The sequence below is a fragment of the Mus pahari genome, chromosome X (genome assembly GCF_900095145.1).
Source record: "Mus pahari chromosome X, PAHARI_EIJ_v1.1, whole genome shotgun sequence".
Taxonomy (NCBI): domain Eukaryota; kingdom Metazoa; phylum Chordata; class Mammalia; order Rodentia; family Muridae; genus Mus; species Mus pahari.
The window spans coordinates 112,686,992-112,704,157 of NC_034613.1; the positions used below are offsets into that span (position 1 = coordinate 112,686,992).

At 38.4% G+C, this 17,166-nt stretch overlaps 1 protein-coding gene across 6 annotated transcripts in view; it reads right to left on the reverse strand.

Annotated features, from left to right (window-relative positions):
* Positions 1–6,199: 6,199 nt before the first annotated feature.
* Pcdh19 (protocadherin 19) overlaps positions 6,200–17,166 on the reverse strand; it is a 105,352-nt gene continuing 94,385 nt past the window's right edge. For 4 of the 6 annotated variants that reach the window (XM_021187334.2, XM_029534104.1, XM_021187331.2 and 1 more), the window contains one exon: positions 10,977–11,957. In XM_021187334.2, coding sequence (XP_021042993.1) covers positions 11,365–11,957 — 593 coding nt within the window. In that variant the 3' untranslated portion in view covers positions 10,977–11,364. Of the gene's footprint in view, positions 11,958–17,166 lie in introns of all 6 variants that reach the window. The other 2 variants (XM_021187333.1, XM_021187329.1) reach the window with 1 other exon arrangement.

Below are 17,166 nucleotides of genomic sequence, written 5' to 3' on the forward strand. Positions count from 1 at the left end.
TAAAGTTTTTTACTCTTTCCATGGAAGCTCCTTTTAGGAAGCTTCTTTAAGGAAGCTGCTCTAGTCATTCCCCAAAGCTTGTAAAGTTCTCTTTCCTTCCCACTTACTTTTCTCTGAGCTCATTTCCTAGTTTAGATCCATATCAGAACCATGGCTGACTTGCAAGAACCAGACAAAAGAACCTTGGAGACTCGTAAATACCTCTTCCATTCCACATGAACTGCAAAGCATATATGGAAACGAACTCATGTTTCTGATGACCCAGTGTTCACAACTGAATTTTCCAGCTTTTCCAATTAATTTTTCTATTTTTATCATGCCATTCCTTGTAATACCCATTGATTTCAATTCCTTATTCAAGCATGCCTTCTGTCTCAATTACTGTTAGTACCCTGCTTTAGCATTTAACGTCTCTCATCTTCTGCCAACTTTCTGCATCTAAAAAACTAATCCAAGCATGTTGTGAACATATATTGGGATTGACTCCAGCTGTGCTGACCTGTAACACACATGAATACATCTTTGACAGATTGCTTGAAATCCAGAGGGACAGAAGAATATAGGGTTACCAGACCTTCATTTCAAGGGCTGTTGACTAGCTAGAGTGCACAGACTCTAAAAAGAGCCACAGTCCTGTCATGCATGACTAATGCAACTTGAAAGGGAGGAACTGAGTAGCAAAGAAGTAGGAAGATGCCTGGGAGGCTGATCAAAAGCACCCTGGCCTGAAATTCCCACTGTGACAATCACTTCTTAAAGCCATGACATCGGCTTCCCAAAGATTTGTTAAATTTTTTTTTCTAGGCTGAATAAATAAATACCTTAAGACACCGACACCGGCACCCACTATTAAAAACTCTAGCCAGGAAGAATTTAACAGGATGCTTGTTGGGTCTCGAAAGAGTAGTTAAAGAAAATACGACTTTCATAGTAGACAGACATGGCTTTGAATTTTAGCACTGCTATTTAGTATTCATGTCACCTTCAACAACCTCCCATAAGTACTCTGAGCCACAATTTGTTTGTATATAGAATAGAGATATCATCATCTCCCCTACAAGGTTGCATTGAGGACAAGATGTTCTACTGAGGATGGGAAAATGGCTCAGTAGATAAAGGTGTTTTTACCACCAAGTGTGAGGACCTAAGCTCAAGCCCCAAGACACCCACAATGGAAGGAAAGAAATGAATTCCACAATTTTCCTCTGAACTTTACATGTCAGTTGCAGTATGTGCTCCTGCACTTATACACACACACACACACACACACACACACACACACAAAACACACATATGTGTGTGTATATATATATATATATATATATATATATATATGCATACCCTTTCAACCAAAATAAACAAACACACAAATGCTTAAGCAAAAAAGTTACTGTGAAGATGATGCTTATAAAGTGTCTGGCACACAGTAATTCTGTGCTAGTCCTTGGAGCACATCCAGACACAGCTAAACTTTAGAAAGTAGAAGGGAAGACAATGGAAACACACATAAGAAAGGGAAAGCCCTGGTTTGGAACAAAAATCCATACTAGAGAACATGGAAAAGGCAAGGTTTTGTGTATCTGGAGGAAGTTAAGATTCGAAAAGGCAAAATAATCCAGTACACCAAGAACTGTGGTAAGTGAGAGAATCGTATCTCACTACTACCCATCCATCTTTCTTCTCCACATTAAAAGTAGTCCAGTCACTATGGAAACAAGCATTGAGTTTACTCAGAAAAAAATATTTTAAAGAACAGTCACAACTCTCTCTCTCTCTCTCTCTCTCTCTCTCTCTCTCTCTCTCTCTCTCTCTTCTCTTCTCTTCTCTTCTCTTCTCTTCGTATGTGTGTGTGTGTGTGTATACATAAATGAACATGAGGATACCATAAGGAATCAAAGTCAACATAAGAAGAAATACCTGCTAATGATGACTAATCATCAACTTGGTGGGATTTAGAATGAACATAAAAACAAAGCTCTGGGCATATCTATGTTTATTTAAATCAGGTTAATTAACATAGCAAAACTTAGCCTAGGTGTGTATCAACATCTTAGGGTCTAGAGTCTAAGACTGAATAAAATAAGGGACAGTGCTCAGAGAGCAAGTGTTCATCACTCTGTTCCCTGACTTCAGTGAAATGGGACCAGGAGACATCTGCTTCTGCTGCCATGTTGTCCTTGCCATGGAGAATTGTATCCCCTTTGCATTGTAAGCCAAAACACACCCATTTTTCCTTAATCTTCTCTTTGTTGGATATTTTGTCACAGCAATGATCAAAATATGGGGATCTATATTCCCATATTTATCATGGCTCTATTTACAATAGCAAAAGTATGGCTCACCAAGCAATCAATGGATAAACAAACTGGTACATATGCATAGTAAGAGTCTTACTCATCCATAAAGAAGAAAACAATCTATAATCATTAATGGAAATAAGTGTACCTAGGTATATTGAATGAAATAAACCACTCCCATGAACAAGTATTGCATGTTTGCAGTCACATGTAGAAGGTGTGAAGAGAGAAACAAAAGAACTGAAACTAAAAAGGGATCCAGAAGGGATGTGGAAGGGAAAGGGGGCAAAGTTGAGAGAAGAAAAAATATTATATGATCTGAGTATGATCAAAGTAACTTTTATACATATATAATAAAGTTATAATGAAGTGTGTTGTTTTGTATAATTAATATGTAGATAAAATACAAAGAAAAATTAGGGAATTAAAGTGTCGGACAGGTTTAAGAGCCATTGCCAATATACAGGAGGATATACAAGGAAAAACAAAAAACAAAAAACCTCAAGAAGTTAGACTCCAGAGAACCTATTAAAAAATAGGGCTGGGTGGTGGTGGCACACACTTGTATTCCCAGCACTTGGAAGGCAGAGGCAGGCGGATTTCTGAGTTCGAGGCCAGCCTGGTCTACAGAGTGAGTTCCAGGACAGCCAGGGCTACACAGAGAAACCCTATCTCAAAAAACCAAAAAACAAACAAACAAACAAAAAAATAGGATACAGAGTTAAACAAAGAATTCTCAACTGAGGAGTCTCGAATGGCCAACAGGCACCTAAAGAAATGTTCATGTCTTTTAGGATAATATCCACTTATCAGTGAGTACATACCATGTGTGTTCTTTTGGGACTGGTTTACCTCACTCAAGATGATATCTTCTAGTTCCATCCATTTGCCTAAGAATTTCATGAAGTGATTGTTTTTAATAACTGAATAGGAAGTACTCCATTGTGTAAATGAACCACATTTTCTGTATCCCTTCCTCTGTTGAGTGACATCTGAGTTCTTTCCAGCTTCTGGCTATTATAAATAAGGCTGCTATGAACATTATAGAGCATGTGTTCTTGTTATATGTTGGAGCATTTTTTGGGTATATGCCCAGGAATAGAATAGCTGGGTTATACTATAGTCAGGTACTATGCCCAATTTTCTGAGGGACCACAAGACTGATTTCCAGAGTGGTTGTACCAGCTTGCAATTCCACCAACAATAGAGTATTCCTCTTTCTTCACACACTTGCCAGCGTCTGCTGTCACCTGAGATTTTTATCTTAGCCCTTCTGACTGGCGTGAGATGGAATCTCAAGGTTGTTTTGATTTGCATTTCCCTGATGACTGAGGATGTTGAACATTTCTTTAGGCACATCTCAGCCATTTGCAATTCCTCAGTTGAGAACTCTTGGTTTAGCTCTGTACCCCATTTTTAATAAGGTTATTTGGTTCTCTGGAATCTAACTTCTTGAGTTCTTTGTATATATTGGATATTAGCTCTCTATCAGATGTAGGGTTGGTAAAGATCTTTTCCCAATCAGTTGGTTGCCATTTTGTCCTATTGACACTATCCTTTGCCTTACAAAAGCTTTGCAACTTTATGACGTCTGATTTGTCAATTCTTGATACTTCGGTCCTTCTTAGAAAGGGGAACAGAATACCCGTGGGAGGAGATACAGAGACAAAGTGTGGAGCAGAAACTGAAGGAAATGCTGTCCAGAGACTGCTCCAACTGGGGATCCATCCCATATACAGTCATCAAACCCAGAAACCATTGTGGATGCCAAGAAGTGCTTGTTAACAGGAGCCAGATATAGCTGCTCCCTGAGAGGCTCTGCCAGAGCCTGACAAATACAGAGGCAAATGCTCACAGCCAACCATTAGACTGAGCATGGGGTCCCCAGTGGAGGAGTTAGAGAAGAAAGGTCTGAAGGAGCTGAAGGGGTTTGCAGCCCCATAGTAGGAACAATATCAACAACCAGTACCCCCTGAGTTCACAGGCTCTAATCACCAACCAAACTGTACACATGGAGGGACCCACGTCTCCAGTCACATATGTAGCAGATGCCTTGTCAGACATCAGTGAGAATAGAGGCCCTTGGTCCTTTGAAGACTTGATGCCCCGGTGTAGGGGAATGCCAGGCCGGGAAACTACTATTGTAGATGCCAAGTGCTTGCTGACAGGAGCCTGGTATAGCTGTCTCCTGAGAGGCTCTGCCAGTGCCTGACAAATACAGAAGTGGATGCTCTCAGTCAACCATTGGAATGAGCACAGGGTCCCTATTGGAGGAGTTATAGAAAGGACTGAAGGAGCTGAAGAGGTTTGTAACCTCATAGGAAGAACAATCAACCAACCAGAACCCCCAGAGCTCCCAAGGACTAAACCACCAACCAAAGAGTACACATGGAGGGACACATGACTACATATGTAGCAGAGGAAGGCCTCAATGGGAGGGGAGCCCCTTGGTCCTGTGGAGGCTCAATGATCCAGTGTAGGGGAATTCCAGGGCACTGAGGCAGGAAGGGGAATGGAGGAGCACCCTCATAGAAGCAATAGTTTGTTTTGTTTTGGTTTACAAACTTTAGTGTATTTGAGTTTATGCTTGTATTAATACTGCCAGTTTCCCATAGATAGGCAATGGATATGGTTATGACCTTGGGTGTGTGTTTCTTATACATGTGAAGGCTCTTCATATGAGAATTTTCTCTTCTTTGTTCCTAAAGAGGGGTTGACTTTTTTGCTCTGCCCCTCTTCCCTGACTCTATCTCTATCTATCTACCTATATATCTATATATCTATCTTGATGGAAAATACTCCAAGAAACTTATTCTCTTTGTGCTTTTGGTGGAGGCTAACCCAGAAGCATCCCCTTGACCTCCTGTGTCTTAATAGTTTCCAGGCCAGTGACAGAGCAGCCTCTTTTCAATATGTTTGTCCATCTGTGAGGGCATATAACATCTGTACATGTACCAGTGTACAGAATCCCAGTGCCCCAGCAAGTCTGTTTGCATTCTGATAAAACACCTATTAAAATGCAGTACCAAATCTCTTGCTATTGCTTTGACTCTAGGGCTAATTCTGGGGAATAAGATACAATCTCAATTTAATACAGGTGAGCAGAGATAATAGGAAGATGGAGATCCAGGAAGACAGTGGATTTCCTTGAGATCACTTTTAATTGTCTGGAAAGAATAGGTCATGCTGAAGCAATTTAGCCTTTAACCACTAAAGGCACTATTTGTAATAGTTTGATGTGCACCCCCTTCCTCTCTTTACCCCCTACAGCTGCAGCCAGAATGAATACTCACAGCCCAAGTGTTAAGTCCCACAGAATAATTGTTTGAATAAAGAGTGCTTGTTGGGGCTTTCTCTGCAGTCTTGTTATGTACAAAGTCAAAACCTCTCCTGATGCTTCATTTTCAAACCTGAAGGCATCTAGGGGCAGCCAGGTCATCTTTGGTTTACACTCTCTTTTTCCCTACTGACAGCCTCAGCTATAGCTTGCCCTTTAAAAAAAATTAATTCTACAGAGAAGTCCCACTGTGCAGTTGCCCCTGAAATGATTTATTTTAAAGAATAATTTTCGTGTGATTGTTTAAAGTGGCACATGGGAAAATCTTCTGCATCCCTGATGTAAAGTGGGTCTCCTTCCTTCTGTAATGGTATTGATAGGGCTGGCAGTAGGAGGGGTTGTAATGTAAATAACTGGATTTACTGGATCAGGAAGAAACCCCTCTGTTAGGAAGTTGAATGTTGTATGAAATAGGAAAGGTAAATGAAAGTCTTTGCCTGAATATCAGTAACCCCACCAAGAACTGGTTAATTCCAAATTCTGAGAAGCTTCCACTCCCAGTCAGAGAAAACAAAACAAAACAAAAACTCAAAACAACAACAAGAAAACCACTCTCCAAGACACATTTCACCAAAACTTCATTACTTTTTCCATAATAGCCTTTAATACTAAAATGCATTAAACTTTGAAGCAGAGAAAACACATTTAAGAGGAAAACAGGGAACCACCAGATAAAAGGAAACAATGTGGCAGGTAACACCATTTAAAACAGAACTGTAATAATTTAATAAAGCTGCTTTATCATCTTCATAAAATAGACAGAGTGGTGATTCTTTTTTGTCTTTTTTGTTTTTACAATGATTCAATCACTGTGAAAATGTACATAACATACAGATCAGCATATACAACCATTTCATCTTCATATAATCAGCAACAGAGACTGCTTAATGAGACATACTGTACTTGCATCCTTCTAAATCGCCACCCTGGTTTGACAGGTAAACAGTAATAGTGTCATCAGGCTCATTCCCCTCACTAGAGGAGCGAAGGCGTAAGCCTTTTGCAACTAATACCTTAGCTTTCAAATAGCACAAGGAGGTATTTGTTGCTGAATTTCTAGCTAGACCTAGTTTGGCTCTTGGTTCTTAGTCTGTATCTTAGCCTTCCTCAGCTGAATGCCAACCAGTGCCAGTAAACATCTACTTAACTTGTGCTGTAAAGGTGTTAGCTGGTTTGTTTGCTAAAGTTGACAGCAACATTCAGTTAGTAACAAGGTCATCTTTAATTGCCAACACAGCTGGAACACCAGTCAGCATCATCAGGTTTCCCTAATGACCTACAATGCTTTCCAATCAAGGTCAGGTGTTTCTGGGTTGTTCCTTACCAAGAGCGCCTTACAACTTATACTTCAGACAAGGTGGTTGATTTTCTTTGTTTTACAAAAGCAATGTGATTCCTATTTGAAATTAATTCACTTTTGCACAACAAGTGGCCCATGGGCCAATTCCAGCTTCACAAGAAAACAAAGAGAGCTGTAACAACTTCATTAGGACAATGTGTTTTGCTCTGGAATATTTCAATATCAATATAAAGCCACCCAGTCCCAGTCCCACCCCCATAACATCCCCTTTGAATATTACTTTGATACATACGTAAACTAAAGAACAACATCTCAATACACTTTAGTGTCAGCAGATACAATTTGACTCATGAAATGACATCCTTAAAATGTAATTTTACCAAGAAGGCAAACACTAGGACTGTATACAATGGACTTCTTCAGCTCATTTATGCCAGTTTGTCAAAGTCAGAAGGGTTTTATTACCCTGTGAAAAGAGCCAAGTGGACCAGACTTGCTGAGAGTGTCTTGGGGGAACATTTGACATCAAAATGATCCCCATAAAATGGATTATGTACAGTAATAATCCTTTCTCCACCTTGAATGCCCAAAAAGCTATCCCTTCCATCCCTGCCTCCCCCCAAACTGCCCCTCATCTTTGCTACTTCAAGTGGACCATTTGCGTTTGCTTTTGAGTGAAATGGTAGGTGTAGAGGCAAAGTCATCTGAACTTCCCTCTACCAGCCATATGCTTAGATGACAGGATCTGGAAGGTACTCTGGGTACTTTCCAATTTCAGAGTTCAGAGTTACATCTTTCATTAGTGATCAGCTGGTCACCACATCAACAAATTTGTATAAATGGCCACTTTCGATGCAGTTAGTCCTATGAGGCAAGTTTCCTCTGGAGCATTGTCTCCTCAGTATCTCCTAGGCATCTGTAGATAGGAAAAAAGATCCTACCTCAAAACAACTGAATAATAAACTCTAAGGATTAGGCTCTACAAACCTGTGCTTTTACAAACCCTCAAACTTGAATGGGCCTCTGATTCATATGAATTTCTGGGCCAGCTCCTCAGTATTTCTTATACAGTCATTCTAGGCAGGGATAGAGAATTATCATTTCTACCAAGTTCCTAAGTGATGTTGCTCTGAGACAGTATTTTGAGAACCACTGTTCTGCAGGAAGTACTGAATTCCAAAGCCCACTATCTATTCAGTACCAAGATATACCTTCACTTTTTCTACTGGCTTCAGAGGATCAATGGAACACTAAGTTTCATTCTGAACAGTTTCATTTACTAGTCTGCGTAGGGAAAAGAAAACTTTCCACAGGGCATTGTGGATCACTTCTCCCTATGTCTTACTGAATAGCATGTTCCTATGTTTGTGAGAAAGCAATCAATCAATGCAAACTAGATTCCCTATACTGAATAAAGACGTTTACCTGGCCAGAAAAATTTTAAGCATGTTACACTTCATGACCAAGGGACATCAGAATAAGTAGAGTAGAATTCCCTAGGACTTGGGAACTAAAATAGTTCCCACTTGTGTGTAACATGTTTGCAGAAAACAAAAGAGGAAAAGATAATTGCCCCATTGGCCTAGGTAGCCTTTCATCACATGTGTTAAAAGGGAAGGGGGAGAATCCCAATTTGATGGGAAATTTAAGACCCTTGTGCAAAAGTCCTATTTGCAAGCACAGCCTGCCTGTAGAACCTGCCCTCCTAGGATGCACTTGCACTTTCATCAGACAATTGGAAGGTTGGAGGGGGCAGGGGGAATTTCCTTAATGAGAAAAATCCTCTGAAGATACTCAATAAAGAGTTTAGAAACCGGAAAAAAAAATCTGACTGCCCACTAAGAACAATGTTTTAGGTAGGGTAAAAGGATGAATCTAAAGCTTGAAAGTAAAATCTGGGGGTAAAATTTAAGGAATTTAGTTGCTTTTTTAAAAAGGTAAAAAGCAAAATAATCAATGCCACTGCTACTGTTTTTAAGTGGCTGGCAAGACTATTGCAGGCAGTGGCTGCTCTACATTCCAACCTCCCATTTCCATCTTCCACAATCTTTCAAACTCTCTAGTAAGAAACACACCTGTAGAAAACTGTACAGTCTAACTACAAAGTGACCTTGAGGTGCTAGCTAACAAGATACTATCAGATGGATCATGGTGAAGAGCAGTGGAAATTCTATAGGCAGTCTTCCTAACTTAAAGGACACTTGTAAAAAAGCTGAATGTGTTCATTAAATAGTCATCTGGAAGAACAAAAATAAATACCTAATTCATAATCTACTACACTAAAATAAAGTAAATCAGAGTAGGAGAAAACATATGAGAGAAAATTAACTGAGGCAAGAAGAAGATGGAAGGGCAACTGATGTCTAACTGTCAGTGTCAGGGGGCAATTTGCAGCCACGCCAATATTTTGCATGAGGTAGTATTCAGTACAGAATAGGAAATAAGGATGGATTTGTAGCTTCATTATAGGTGTCTTTTTTTTTTCCAGAAATCTTCTCCCCTACCTAACCCCATCCCCAGTGCCTTACCCACCCCCTCCCTTAAGACCCTCCCACCTCCCACAAAAGAAAGTATTCCTAGTAATGTATAAAGCTAGGAACTCAGATAAAAATAATGAAAACATTTCAAAAAGCTGACTGTATCTACTAAACTTAAGAAAATAAATTCTCTTTTGAATTCTAGCGCTCTAACTTCTAGCCTTTCTTTTTAAGTATTCTTGAATTACAAAAGAGAGAAGAACCAAAAAATAATAATAATAACTTGTTTCTTTAGAAACAATTCTTTTAAGACAAAGGCAGAGGAAAAGTGACATGTTTGTTTAGTTTATTTTAAATAATGAACTCTTAGGCTGCAAGAATACTATGTTGGCTAGTGAATATTAATAGACATAATAAAATAGGGGCATTTGTGCAGTGTTAAAACAATAACAACAAAAAGAATGTAGTTTGTTAGTGTTAAAAGGCATATTCCTAGCCTACAGAAAATAAAAAGAGCTAGCTAAATCTAAAGAAGTTTTGTCTTAATAATTTCTTGTTCACATTTTTAATCAAAAAAGTATTAGTCATAAAAAGATGAGTTCAAGTGTCTGAGTGTCTCCATTTAGAAGGCACAGTAATTAGATTAGTGATGTTATCACCTGTCTTTACGTATGTGTACACTTCATACTGCTTACTCTATCATTATTTATAAGTCTAAGATAAAGAGCAATATGGAGCCCTTGATTCCAGCCCATGATGCACTTTACCATCTAAGTCCAATCATGATTGGGAAAACACTGAATCAGGAAGTGTGTATCTAAAAAGATGGTAATTTAGATCTCAAAATAGACTCAGTTATGTTGCATGAGTTTTAGATGATTGGAGACAGGGAATTTCTCAGCCTGAAAACTGATAACTTTGGGAGTAACTTTCCTGTGCAGAGCCTGAAAATTAGAAAAAAATATATATAATGTATCTCATAAAATTTTCAGCACAGTATTTCTGACAACTGCAAATTAGATAGCAGCAAATCCAAAAATGACTTTCTACAATGATCTAGCGACAGACTGAGGCAGAAGACTGAAAGGAAGGAGAAATCCTCCTCGAGGTGGTGAGCCATCCCTCCATGGAGTAAAACATGTGTGCAGCCACCAAGTCCTCGACCTCTAGGCATGGTGTCGCTAACTCATTTGCTGCCTCCATTGTTCGCATTTTGTTTGGTTTTTTTTTTATCTGTATTTTTATTAGTTTTTTTTAAGAAAAGAAAACATCAACCTTTAAAAGCCTTTTGCCATCACCACACACATAGCAATTTGCAATATCAAATACAACAACAGCACAGCTAGCAAAAGGGTTCTTAAAGCAGGGGCATCCACAGCAAAGTAGCGGCATTGGAAAGTACTCGAGCTTCAGAAACAACCTTTTGGGGGCTCGATTTCACATCACTGAATCAATGAATTGTACACAATAAATGACCAGTAACTTGTCTACACTACAAAAAAAAAAAAAAAAAAAAAAAAAAAAAAAAGTGGCGAGCTTCTTAAAGGTGTCCAGAGCTTTTTTTTTTCTTTTTTTCTTTTTGCTTTTTTTAAATGCAATTCTTCACAAACAATGGTAATTTATATTATCATTTTGACATATAAAAATATATAAATTCAAACACTTAATACATAATACTTTTTCACAACTGAATTTGCCTCTGTTTCCCCAACATCAAGGCCTCATGTACAACTCAAGCCAAAGCTAATTTGCTCCAACTGAACACCCCTACTGCCTGTTGAAACGAGAGGGATTGTCACAGAATGATAGTCACTTATACACAATACGTTTAAGGAAAGCTCTGCAATGCAGCCACTCAAGAACCAACCATTGGTGAGCAATTAAAATGAGCAGCTGCTACATCTTCACTAGCCAGTGTGGTTTCTGTTCTCTCTTCCTCGAACCCAGATAGGTTTAGAGAACGATATCCTTCAGGCGCTTCACTCCAGGAGATTCCTTGTCACGACCATCCTTCCGAATAGGGTTGACCTCATGCATGACTTTCTCATTGTCGGCTCCACGGGGCTCAGCTTCAGAAGGACGAGAGGCGCCACTGTTGGCATGGTGCTCCAGATCATGAGCTGGAGGAGCCAGGGCGACGGTGTAAGCCATGGAAGGCTTGGTGGGCAGAGGGCTCTTCAGGTGGAGTGGGGAGGTGACAGGGCTAATAGCTTCACACCCATTGCCCGCCTCCCGGATAGCGCTGTTGACTTTGGGGCTGCAGATGGTCACATCGACAGTCCGCTTGCCTTTCAGGATGGGACGCTCCTCAGCCCGGTGGTGGCTACTGACATCTTTTCCAAAGGTCGCGAAAGTCCGCTTGGTGGGGCCGCAGTCGTCATAAGCCTCAACATCAGCAGCAGTAGCTTCAATGGACAGAGCGATGATATTCCTCACGTGCTCAGGCGACTTGGAGCGGGTGGGCATGGGATTCCGAGGCATCCAGCATCTGTCAGAGTGGCCAAGAATCCGGCATTCTTCCCTGCAATGAAATCCTTCATTCTGGTCTGTAAGAAGAAAAGGAAGGAAGATGTCAATTTTATTAGTTTTTCTCGGGAATCACAGAACAACCCAGTTCTGGTTTCTCAAAATCCATAGGTCCTTTTGGGAAACAGCACTTTGGATAGTCCTATATTACCTTTGGGGACGATTGTGAAAAAAATATAGATTTTTAGAAAGCTATAGGTCCTCCTCTAAACACTCCTTTTGTTTTTTGCTTTTGTTTTTTGTTGTTTTGTTTTGTTTTGTTTTGTTTTGTTTTGTTTTTGCTTGCTGTTCCCACTGGTGACAAAACAAAAATCCTAAAGAGATGTTTGTCCTAAGTGCTAAGGTGTGGAGAGTCAGCAATTTTACCAACACCTCCTGCTAAAATTGACCCATGTTTGCAAGTGCATTCAGCAGAAGATTGGAAGCAGTGCAGAAAACCAGTGCTCACTTAAGCAAAGAAACTTGCCCATTGCTCCTAATAACACTATCAACCACTTTCCACCTTATCCAGTGATATACAGCATATCCATTTAGATTACTATGCATTCTCTTTGAAAACCTAATACATAATTTCTCTCTCACCAGCAGTTATCTCAATCAGTCACTTCATTATGACATCTCTGTGACTAGATTTCCCAACAGAAACAATACACTATGACTCCTTCATTTCCAGAGAACTCATGAGCCTCACTTACACACACACACACGCACACACACACACACACACACACACACACACACACACAACTTATATATTGGGGACCATTTAATTAGCCATAAATAAACTATTTCTCCCTATTTGCTTTAATCTTCACTTTTATTAAGGACCTGTTTCCTAATGAAATATATATATAGCTAGTGGGAATGCAAATTATAACAGCTATTAGAGAGAACAAAATAGAATTTTCCTAAGAAATAAATTAAAAACAGAAAAAAAAACCTCTATCTAATCTACCTCTCTCTTCTGGACATATATTCAGAGAAAATAAAATAATGAGGTTCCCTGCAAAACCAAGTATATTATTTTAGTATGACATTAACCAAGATACAGAATCACCTTAGTTACCTATCAACAGATGAATGGATAAAGAAAGCATGATATGTATGCTTACTGGAATACTGGAATTACACTGCCATTAACAAAAATGAAATTCTATCCTTTGAGACAAAGTAAATAAAATTGAAGTGCTACACTGAGCTAAAACTGGAAAACCAAGTGTCACATGCTGTCCTTCATATATGGACACTACAAAAGTAGAAAAGTAGCCATTAGAAACCAGGAAAGGCAAGGATGAGGGGTGATAGAAGTGGGCAAAGAAGCATGACAAGTAGAATACAATGTACAACAACATATTCTATATTTGAGAGGATCTAGAAGAGACAGAGGAATTGAAGGCTCTAAGAAATGAGTAGGTCAAAGTGCTTATTATTTTGATTTAAATAATACATGCTACATACAGATATTAAAATATCACAGTTCACACTCAAAATATATATAGTCCATCTTATGCTACCAAAAATAAAGATTTTGTTGACTGCTTTAGTCCTACCATAGAAGATTTCAAGTTAGAATTCACAATTATTACAATAGCATATTTTTATCTTTTCAGCTCAGGTATATTGAGAGCCAAGTCTTTTATTTGGCTCTCAGAGGACTTTTCTATAAAGATAGCTTTGGCAAAGCATGGATGCAGGGTTAACATCTGCCTGACCACTGAACAACCATGTACTCAAATGGTTTGTTTATAGCCCTAGTTTTCCAGCTTAATTGATGTTTATGGCATTCTTATGTAAGGACAACTTAATGAAAAATTTCATCACAATGCTTCACAATATGATCAGCGTAACATTTACAAAAACAAAAGCTTGGGGTAGGATTGGAGGAGGTAAGAAGACTAGAATAAATACAAAAGCAAAAAGTACTCATACGTGAATGCATATAAATTAAATATAGGTGTGTGTGTGTGTGTGTGTGTGTGTGTGTGTGTTTGAGAGAGAGAGAGAGAGAGAGAGAGAGAGAGAGAGAGAGAGAGAGAAGAAAATTGGAACTGTATGCTGTGAGTCCACTTTTATTGACATATAAGGAGCTTGCCTGAAATGAGTCTATGGATAACATACCTGCCTATGCACTTGTATACGTATGTGCATGTATGTATGTGTGTGTGTGTGTGTGTGTGTGTGTGTGTGTGTTTCTTTAATTTTTTAAAAGACAAATAAAAGGCACAGGAGAGAAGCACCACTGGAAGAAGTTAGATGACAAAGACTTATCCACATTAAGTCCAGATTTGAAGACAACTTTGGACACAGCACATGATTTCACAGAAGCTATTTAAAATCTGACTAAAGAAAAAGACCTGTATAAAAACATTACCAATATCTTTAATATGGGTATTTTATGAACCATCTCAGTGCTTAAGAATGAAGCACTCAGAATTTTGCATATTTGAAAGCCAATAAGAAAAGAGCATCATCACCAGAGAAAGGACAATTCTTCAAATGCAAGCACAGTTTTATATCACAACTGCATGAATAGCCATGCATGTGAAAACCTGAAGACTTTGGCAAACCCTTTTCTCTGCCTCTTCCTTGTAAATGCCAAAGGATGTCATCTAATAACCTATCACAACTCAACAATGTATATGTTCATGGGGAGGCATAAAATATAAAAAGTAATGAAAATATGCTTGTACATGCAAAGAAGGAACTTTGTGTAAACCCCAAATACAGGATTGAAAGAATGACTATACCTCATGTCAGTTTCATTTAAATCCTGTGCTTTCTATTGGAGGCCCTAGGATTGTAATAGTACTACCAGATTTACAGCTTCTGAGTTTTCCTAATAATAAAACTTTATCTCATAACTCTTCAGATAATACCTATAAAATGACTGTCAGATTTTGGGGTAAAGAAGTGAAAACACAGTTCAATAATAGACTTCCATATGTATAAATCAAACCAAGACTCTCCAGAAGCCATCAGGACAAGAATTCCAGATTGCAATGGAAATTCTATTATTTTTGTTCCTAAATCAATATTATTAAATGTGTCAATATTATTAAAATAAAGTCTAACCTAGCTTAAAATATTTATATCTATTTTCTATATAAGATCATGACCTATACTGACAGGTTAAATGTACTATAAATCATAATTTAAGTTTAGCAAAGAAATTCACTGTAATATCAAACATGAGAACAACACAACAAAAAGAACTCCCATGGATATCGACAAAGATAGATTGGATAAGAAAAAGAAGAAAACAAAAGAAAAGAAAAAAGACTTATATGGAAAAATTTACAACAGTTGGGTGTTAGACAGAGGTATGAAACTCGAGGGGAGTGATTTTGCATCACCCATCCACAAAAAGGCAACATGGACTCTTGTTTAAACACGCTAATGACTTACCAATTCCCTCTTGGGGTTCCCCTAAAAAGCATATATGTGACTTGGTATTTTCTTTCTTTATCTGAAAGTATTGGCCTAAAAGTAGGCAAAAGTGTAAAATTCTAAAATCTACACCTATTTGTGATCATTCAAACACATTGCCATGTACAAATGAGTGAAGGTAGGTGGTGGTTTTAAAAAGATGTATTTCTGTTTATTTTATGTGCTTGAATATTTTGCTTCTCTGTATGTAAGTGAATTGGTACATGCTTGAAACCTGAGGAGGCCAAAAGAGGGATGGCTAGCCCCTGGAACCTACATTACAGACGACTTGAAGGTACCATGTGGATGCTGCGAGTTAAACAAGGAGCAACTGCTCTTAACCACTGAGCTATCTCTCTAGCCCTAAGGCAAGTGGTTTTAATTCAGACATACACACGAGTAGAGTTGACTGTTAAGTTTGTCAGCTGGTATCCCCTTCTCCTGAAGTTATCCCCAGGCCTTACAAATCACACACACACACACACACACACACACANACACACACACACACACAAAGAATCAAAGTAGATGAATAAATTTGGATTAGGGACACAAATCATGATGTCGGAGACATGGAGATATCTTCACTTGAAAACATAATTGTTTTAAGCAAAGGAGGAGGAGGAGGAGGAGGAGGAGGAAGAAGAAGAAGAAGAAGAGAAAAGTAGGAGATAAAGCTCCTGATATTTAGATAGTAATCAATAATTGTGTTATTATTTTTGTCAGGACTTTGATGAGAGAATTTCCAAGCAGCTGGCAACAAATAAATAAATGATAAATAAATCTCCAAACATCAGTCTTGCAAAGTTGCAGGAGGCATAACAGACAACAGTAATTATATTGTGATATATAAATAAGTAATTCAAATAGAAAAAGATCAGAATATGTTGTTTTATACAAACAGTAAAAGTTTGTACAGCAATAGCTATTGTCTTTGAGGCATAAAACAGCTGTCCTTTTAGATAAAGGCAAACAAAGTGCTTCAAAAACAGTGTCTATACATGGTCTCATCCAAAGTAATAAAATCCAACTCAGGCTTTGCTAAAAGTTTCAGAGTCCTGGAAGACTAGAGGAGCTGGGTGGATTTCTCTGTGTCTAGTCACAATGAATGTGGTCAACAAGACCATTAGTTCTTTATTATGACTCAAAGTTTGAGTATATTATCTCAAATATCTTAATGATCAAAGACTCCAACACTAAAGTAGTTAAAGGCTATAGTTGCAAGAGCATTGTGCTACCTCTTTAGAAGTGATTTTCAAACAGGAAAACATAAGTGAGTTCCACCTACTGCAAGTTCTAAGTAGCCACAGTAATTCAACATACAAGCAAGTGATCGATCTATTAATCAGAAAAGCTTCCTGGATTATAACATTACACACCTACATAACTTACTCTTCATCAGCCCATGAGCAAGACAATCTATAACTAAAACAGGGTCAGTTTCTGGAAAATATAATGGAGAACATTGTTGCAAAGATTATGAAGAATGTAAATGTCATTAAAATTAGTCACATTTGCCTAATTGAGAATGAACAATTTTGAGTGGACCAAAGAGATGGGCCAGTGTAAAAAGTATTCACTGATCTTCCAGAGGACTGGAGTTTGGCTCCTGGCACCCATGTGTTTAGAAGTAACTGTAACTTCAGCACATGGGAATCTGATGCCCTCTTCTGCCTCTAAAAGACCCTGGCACATGTGACATATATTCCTTCACATACACCCAAATAAAAAGTAGCTTTAAATGAAACACAATTTTTGATAAATATCCCCACTTAATTAACTTCTACTCATCTGGTGCAGATT